Genomic DNA, 8015 nt, shown 5'->3' with positions numbered 1-8015 from the left:
AATAATATACTGATTCTTAAGAAGTTAAATAATTCGAGCTCTTCAGTTTTGATTATCTTGTCCCAATGCCATCTGGGTTTTTTTAATCATTCCACAACCTAAAAAACTTTAATAACACAAACATTATAAAAAGAATAACATGATCAAGATAATGTGATTATGATACAATTAAATATTATAAAGGTAAACTGATTGTGTGCCACTATGATTCCATTTGCTTCCCAACAATTTAATTTTGAGAAAAAAATATGTAACATTTGCAATTCAGTTTAATTGGCAAAGGTTTATAAGAATATAAATTGTGCATGGAATTGCTATGAACATTTGACTCCCATCTACAAAAGCCTATATTAGGGATATGTAGTTCTGAGTAAAATATATCTCAAATTTGTCTATATATCAAGATGACTTCACCATTATCTTATGAAGTTAATATATATATATATATATATATATCATTCCATCCACGTGTATGAGCGCCAACCCAGTCTCATCCACGCTTCATATGCCCTCCCATCCTCCCCAACCACAAAAGAGTAGCCATATATATAAACTGATATGTATCTATGCATGCTAAATGATAATTTATCTAAGATGAGATAACATTGAATCGATTTTCATACTAAACTTCACATTTTGATAGAAATATCTTTCGGATCAGCATTTGCTCAAACATTTAATTACAAAGTTATTTGAAGACAATTTGAACATATAAAAGAGAGTGACAAAGGTGCAAAGAAGAGTAACATATATCCGATTCTCAATATCTTTCATGACTATTTTTTCTCTCTGACAGGCAGTATGTTTGTATAGTGTGGCCATGTTTTTATCAGATTATATAACATATTCCCAGGACTGTCAAAAATTGGAGAAGCATCTCTATGACCGTATAACTTATAATCTGGCAGTATTTTCCTATCACGAAGTCCACATTCTATGAGGTTATTGATAGCCTGGAGTGCAGATTCATTTGGTAGAGCGTGATTAAAATTTCCTAAGACAGCGATAGATATGGAAACGTCATTCCATCCACGTGTATGAGCACCAACCCGGTCCCATCCACGTGCTTCATATGCCCTGCCATCCTCCCCAACCACAAAGGAGTAGCCAATATCATCCCAGCCTGCAAATAGATAAAAACCATTATTAGTGAAATATCAATATGGCTAACTCTTTGATCTTTGATTTTATATTTATACTCTCATCAGGGCCACATGTTCATTGCCATATGTTAAGTAATGTCAGTGGCCGAGGCGAGAATCAACTAAACAAGTATCAGTTCAAAGGTAGACTATTTGCATACAGGCAGAGGCTGTTCCTTTAGAAGCTTAATGCTGATGGACTGCTATGACTAATTCTGAGAAGGATTTCCATCTAAAGGGAATTTGTGAAAGATTCATTGGAATGAATTGATCAATGAGGAATTATACAAGAATTACATAAGAGTCTCTCCAAAATATTCAAGAGATCAAGCTAAATGACGAAATCTTGTGTGCCAGACAGTGCGCAAATGAAATCACAAACTGCATAGTTGTTCTCAGAAATACATATATTGTCAGAAAATAACACAAAAAAACGTATTTTCCTTATACTCCTCCACATCCTTATGGCTGTCAAGTCCTTATGCTTTGTCAACTGACCATATGCAACTTAATTACTTTCAATTTGATACATTTTTTATGTTATAAATGAAACCAGGATTCCTAAATAAATAGCATCATCCGTAAGCACTTTTTGGGGAACAGTAAGCTTGGTTTTTCTTCAGCAATACACGTTTTATCTTATGACAAAATATCGGATCAAACTAAGGAGAAAAAACAGAGACAATGAGCTACAAATATATGGAGGGATGTGAAGCCCCAAGTGTATTTTGTTTTCAACCTCACAAGAGGGTTTTATACAGTCCTGAATATTAGTGCTCCTCAGTGAACTGTTTTAATGAGATTCAGCAAAAAGTCCCTTTAAACCTGTCAGCAATGTATCAAAGTTGTGAAGATTTGCATGATCTGCTACTTCGGAAAGTCTGTCACAATGGAGGATTACTGCATTAGTGCATTGGCATGGAGCAGATAGATGTCATGGGCCAGTGAATACTATTGTACTTAGAATCATGAACTCTGCTAATAGGATGCATCTTGAAGAGAACAAAACCCACATCTCAAAATCAGGCCAAAGGGACCAATATTTAATGTTTCATTCATCTGGGTTCAACCTCAGGCACAGTTCATGCCAGAAAAATCATACTGATAATTTCATTGTAAATGTGGAGACGGGTGTACTTCGAGCAGACTCAAATGGTTGTTACATCTTTGTGGGTACCTTTATTTCTGACCATCTGAGATGAAATGATGACAGTACAAACTGTCAACTGCAAGCAAATGGTTGCAAGAAGTTAGATATGTATGTATGTATGTATGCATGTATGTATGCATGCATGCATGCATGTATGCATGCATGTATATATGTATGTGTTTGTGTGTGATCACATTCTCTAGATAAATATATTTAAGTTCAATTCTAAATAATAATATAGGTGAAAAGAAAATTACAAAGGATTAAATATATCATTTGTTCAGTGGATAGATTATAATGATGTCAATGTAAATGAAGCTACATTTCTTCCATGACTTCAAAATGAATGTGTCATCTCCAGAGAATGGACAATGTGCTTATGACATAGTGTAACACATGTTTGTTTGTTCTTGGGTATTAAGTGTTATTTCCTAGTTGTTTATGCATCAGAAGTATAGAAAATGGCTATTATTCCCCACAAACTTTGCTCTGTGACCAGGGCAGTGATATTTTGAAATTTACCTATTTTCCAGAACATTCCAGATAGACTCAGTCATGAGTTAAATTGTAGTAACTTCTAGAACTCTCTAGAACTTTCCAGTAATATAAATAGTACATGTAGTACAAATACAGGGGCCTTAAGACCACCAATTCAGTTTAGTTCCAGCTGCCTAAGTGGATACATATCTGCGTTTTTCTGAGATGGCATCAAGAGGCTGCAAGCATCCGGCAGACACATTTTGATGTCTGCGGCCAATTTATCAAAACAAGAGCGAAAAAGTACTCCATGGAAACATATGCTAAGTTGTGTGAGGCCTACAAGGCATAAATAAGCATGCTTGTTGGGGATTAAGACAAGCACTGGGCACTTCATTTTACCAGCAAGCACTGCAAAAAAAAAAAATCTGAAAGGTTAGATGGACAGTTGTTGCTCAGAATTTTAACGTTATAAAATTTATTAAAATTTTTAAATTTCTAAAAGTTTTCAATTTTAAAATGTTTTAAAAGTTTCAACATTATATATATATATATATATATATATATATATATATATATATATATATATATATAAAATGTTGCGAGAATCTTTTTCATATCAGTCATAGGTGAAATAAATGTATTTTCATAGGATGGCACAGAGGGGAAAAGAGAGCCATGAAGTTCGCTATCCCAAGAATAGAATTCGATGGGAAACCACTGACTACTCAAGCAACTGCTACTTCTGCATGGTGGACCCTCCCAAACATCATACTGGCAAGAACACACCTGTTATCACATATATCCAGACCTTTCTTCATCCATCGCCCCCTTGCCACACTGCCCTGAGCTCCCCATACCCACTCCTCCAGAGAGAGAGCAGTTGTCTTTAGAAGAGAGCAGCAAGTCAGAGAGTGAACAAGACAATGGAGATCCAGATGACAATTTCAGAGGTCACAGGAGCTGAGGAGAGAAACCCATACTACCCCAACCAAAAAGACCTCAATGACTTGACCAGAAATCTTGGTCTCACTAAGTCCAATTCTTAGCTTTCGACTTCTAGGCTCAAGCAGTGGAACTTGTTGGATGGAAGTGTGCAAGTCACAGATCAGAAGAAGTGTAACCAAGTTTCTACCAGCTTCTTCACCAGTCAAGATGCTTCTGTCACAGTGTGACCAGTCTGTTCCAGGCAATTGGAATTGCCTGTAATTGGAATGAGTGTGCCACTTTGGGACAGCAGGGACACCAAGGGCCCACTACCAGAGGCAGGACTGGCCACAGTGGACAGAGTTCTTGGTGGGGAGGAACTATGTCAAGTGGGAGCCACTGGTGGAACCCCGGAAGGTGCTGATGCCACCGCTGCACATCAAATTTGGCCTTATGAAACAATTTGTAAGAGCTCTAGATAAGTCTTGAAACAGCTTTGTCGCTGTGGTCCAGGGCTTCCTGGGCAATCACAAAGCCAAAACTATGTGGATCTGGTTGAGACTCTACTGAACAACTATGGCACAATGGGCTGAAAAATGTCAAAGTCCATATCCTTGATGCTCATCTTGGCAAATTCAAGGAGAATATGGGAGCATACTTGGAGGAAAAGGCAAGTGCTTCAACCAGGATATACTGGACTTTGAATGCCACTACCAAGGACAGTATAAAGAGAACATGATGGGAGACTACATTTGGAGGCTGATTTGTGAAAGTGATTGATAGTATATTCATAAATCTAGAAAAGCTACTAGCTTCTAAATCTTGTGTGGTCATTTTTGTATTACTTTAGTACAAATACATGTTAATTTTGATTCATATGTTTTTTTCTTCTGACTTTATGTGAACAAAAAGACATAAATTTGCCTGTTTTCTCTATTTGAAAAGTTTTGCTACAGCGGATTCTTAGAAGAATTATTTCCTATTTGATGAGTTGTTCAGGTGGGTTCTTTTACAATGTGGGGCATATGCAAGATGGCATGTGGTGAGAAAGAGAAACTGTGTTTTAGGAATCTCTGCTGGTACACAGGTAGGTACAGCTGGAGAATTATTCGCTCATATTTCTAACGTTATTGTTGTAACACCAGCCCGCTGATTATGTAATGTTGTGCTTTGATGTTAGTTGAAAAGAATTTGTTGTTTTAAATATTCATTGGAACTACAAAGTGCTCATTTGACTAAACTTGTATGCAGAGAATACTGAACTAATTCCAAGGAGTTCTGGACAATGTCATAAATCAAGAATGTTGTCAAACCAGAATATTCAAGGACACTGAATTCATTCAGACCATTTTAGTCATGTGGATTTGTGTAAAACTTTTTAAACATTATTTTGGATAAAATTAATAATACTGTAAGTTCTCCTTAATTTTCCATATTATACCTTTGATAATTAAAGTATCTGGTCAGTTTTACAAAACAAGTTTGGTTCACTTCTTTATGTTACTTAATTTATAAAATTGTAACAGGATGCATCCCTGTTTCTGCTGCACCCTTACAACAACAGGGGAAATCGATGTTACGTACATGTTAAGCTGTACTTACATAAGTTAATGCTTTTCATATATGCTAAATTAGATAAGTTCATGTTATATACATTTCAACTAACTCCAAAGGTCCCTTGTATAATGTGTCCCTCTCAACAGGATAAAAGCATATTGTAAATGCAATCATGTATAACAATTAGAAGCATGTTCTGCTTTATGCTGCATAATGTTCATGTGAGCTGTTACATGTAGTTGCCAAAGAAGTATTCATACATGAACTATCCTTGTACAGGAGGCTGTCACTGCAAGTCTACTCAAAAACCTTGACTTTCATCCAGTAAATACACATGTAATAGCTTCTCTCCGGTATGTAGTCATACGTTCGATGTTAAATGTACAAAGTATCCCTCTAAAGTCAATTTCCACTATTTTTGGCTGATGCTCAAAGTAACAATGAAACTTTAAGGCTGTTACGTGCTATTGGTTAGTTTACTTTACATACTTTGGAAGACAACTCATGAAATCTAATAGATGTCATTATGACAAACACTCAATTATCTCATCTATCCGCTAGGGAAGAATTGTCAATATAAAAAAAGTTGCTTCTTTCCTTGAAATGGTGAAATTATTGCAAAGATAATATATCTTAAAAATACTTCTAAAACCTTTGAATGACATCGTTAAGTGCTGATTGATTTGTATGGCTTTGTATATGTTTGTTTTTCTGAATAAGCATAACCGTAATAATTTTCATTTCATATGCCACACGAGACATGGGAGGAAACTGGAACAAGACTATGATCAAAAGTTTCAACGTTTGTTATCCGTGACCTTGCCTATTTTTTAGAACCATCTCAAGCTGGGGTCATCTTTGAGTAAATAAATAAATACATGAAGAAATAAAAAAAATTAAATAAAAACATAAATAAATAAATATAATATTATATCTGCTTCAACATACACTAACAAAGAAAGTAAGAGAGAAGCTGCTAGTTTCTTTATGTAAACTGATACTTCATACATGTATATGTAAAATATTTATTCTATTTCTAAATTATACTTTGGTGCAAATTCTCTTCAATGGAAAAATCAAGGGAGTCCTGTATATGGTTAAGAAGTAATTAACATATATTGTCCTCCATGAATGTTATTATTGTGAGATTTAAAGGATTTAATATTGACCAAACTACCATTTAAATCCATGTGGAAGTTTTGTATTTTCTTCATCTCCATGATGCATATGGATGAGGAATAACATCTCTCCGTGGATGTGTGGTGAATAAAAACAATGCTGACAGGTTCACGCATAAGGTCGACAGCACGCGTGGCACGTGCCCCCCATCCTGCACGTGGTACCATTACTTCACACAGGCTGGCAAGAAATTGTGGATTGGTACAATGAGATCCAACGTCACAAAAAGAATCTGACTGAACAGTAATTGGATCACTGTTTGCACGAATGAGATCTGGCAAATAGAAAGTAGAATGGACTGCAATGGAGGCACTCTACAGTTTCCTATTTTGCATAGGGTTATAGTTTTAAAGAAACAGAATTTCCCCAGATTTCCTCACTGGTTATACTGGATATTTAAAAAAGACCTTGTATATCTTAGGTATAATTCAAAGAACCTTTAATTCCCTTTATTTTCGTGTTTGATTGATGGGTGTACTATGAGTTATTGAGTATACAGGTTGGCCTTACTTCAGATGTGCACCTTTCAAAAAAGTGCTAGCTCTACTTGGTCATTTTCATTTCCTGAACTTCAGAGGTAAATTGTGTAAAAAAGAGCCAATAACTTTTTTACATTTAATATATTTGGCAATTCATTCATTGCACTTTCAGAAGCTGGTATTGTCTAGTCTGGCAAAATTCATTTTCTCTATTTCAATAGCTGCTATGTATAGACTGTACTTTAGACTAATTCAGGCTGATTTTTTAACACAAGGGATCAGTCATTTTAGTTAGCAGTGTGCTTAAATCATGTACAATTTCCAAAAGTACAATATCCAAAGAAATATCGTCCAGTACATTAATGTAGCATAGAGGTATGCCAACATTCTCTCCATTGTGCATGTTTTAAATGCGAACTACTTCACCTAACATGTCACTCTCTCAAAAGTACATATTAACTGGTGAGCGCCCCCAATATTACCACTACCTATTCTTATACTAATACCACTACTGCTACTTCTACTATTACTACTACTATTACAAGTAGAAGAAGAAGAATAGGGAGAATAAGAATGGTGTTGGTGATGATGATTATGAAGAGAACGATTATATCATCATTGTTAGAACATGCAGCTGCCCATATATTCTGGCAGCAATGAAGACAAAGAAAATAAAAACAGAGGCAGTGCAGCTATGAAAAAACTATGTATTATCACCTCATTTTTACCATGACCATCCTGTTCTCCAAACAAGTTGGTGATGATCATGATGATGCATAAAAGACCCCAGCCCTCAATCCCCGAAAAAGAAAAAAGACAGTGGAGCTCAACAGAATATTTTTACTTCATTGTCACCTTCATCATCCTTATCCCCAATACTGCAGCCAGCACCATCAGAAGAAGATCAATATTAATCAATCGTCTTAACTGCATGGGTTTTGATTCACGTGAAATCAAATTTCCTCTCAGTGAAAGACTCATATGCTATTTTCATAGAATAATCCACCACAAAAGCACGGCTGTCAGAATACCTTTGGGAGTAGGCAAAGAAACATTATTGTCATTTCTTTTCCTTTAACATTGCATAGATTCAGCACTAACAAG

The 8015-nt window shown here is 35.6% G+C and overlaps 1 protein-coding gene across 6 annotated transcripts in view; it reads right to left on the bottom strand.

Moving 5' to 3' along the window:
• Positions 1 to 438: 438 nt before the first annotated feature.
• LOC149783405 (uncharacterized) overlaps positions 439 to 8015 on the bottom strand; it is a 38995-nt gene continuing 31418 nt past the window's right edge. For 5 of the 6 annotated variants that reach the window (XM_089931637.1, XM_089931636.1, XM_089931635.1 and 2 more), the window contains 2 exons: positions 6431 to 6706; positions 439 to 1123 (listed from right to left, as the gene is read on the bottom strand). In XM_089931637.1, the coding sequence (XP_089787763.1) occupies positions 777 to 1123; positions 6431 to 6706 (623 nt within the window). In that variant the 3' untranslated portion in view covers positions 439 to 776. The remainder of the gene's footprint in view (positions 1124 to 6430; positions 6707 to 8015) is intronic. The other variant, XM_089931640.1, reaches the window with a different exon arrangement.

Source organism: Sinohyriopsis cumingii, chromosome 14 (assembly GCF_028554795.1).
Source record: "Sinohyriopsis cumingii isolate HCF-2022 chromosome 14, ASM2855479v2, whole genome shotgun sequence".
Taxonomy (NCBI): Eukaryota; Metazoa; Mollusca; class Bivalvia; order Unionida; family Unionidae; genus Sinohyriopsis; species Sinohyriopsis cumingii.
Note: the sequence above shows the minus strand (reverse complement) of the source record. Positions and strands in the feature narration are given on the sequence as shown.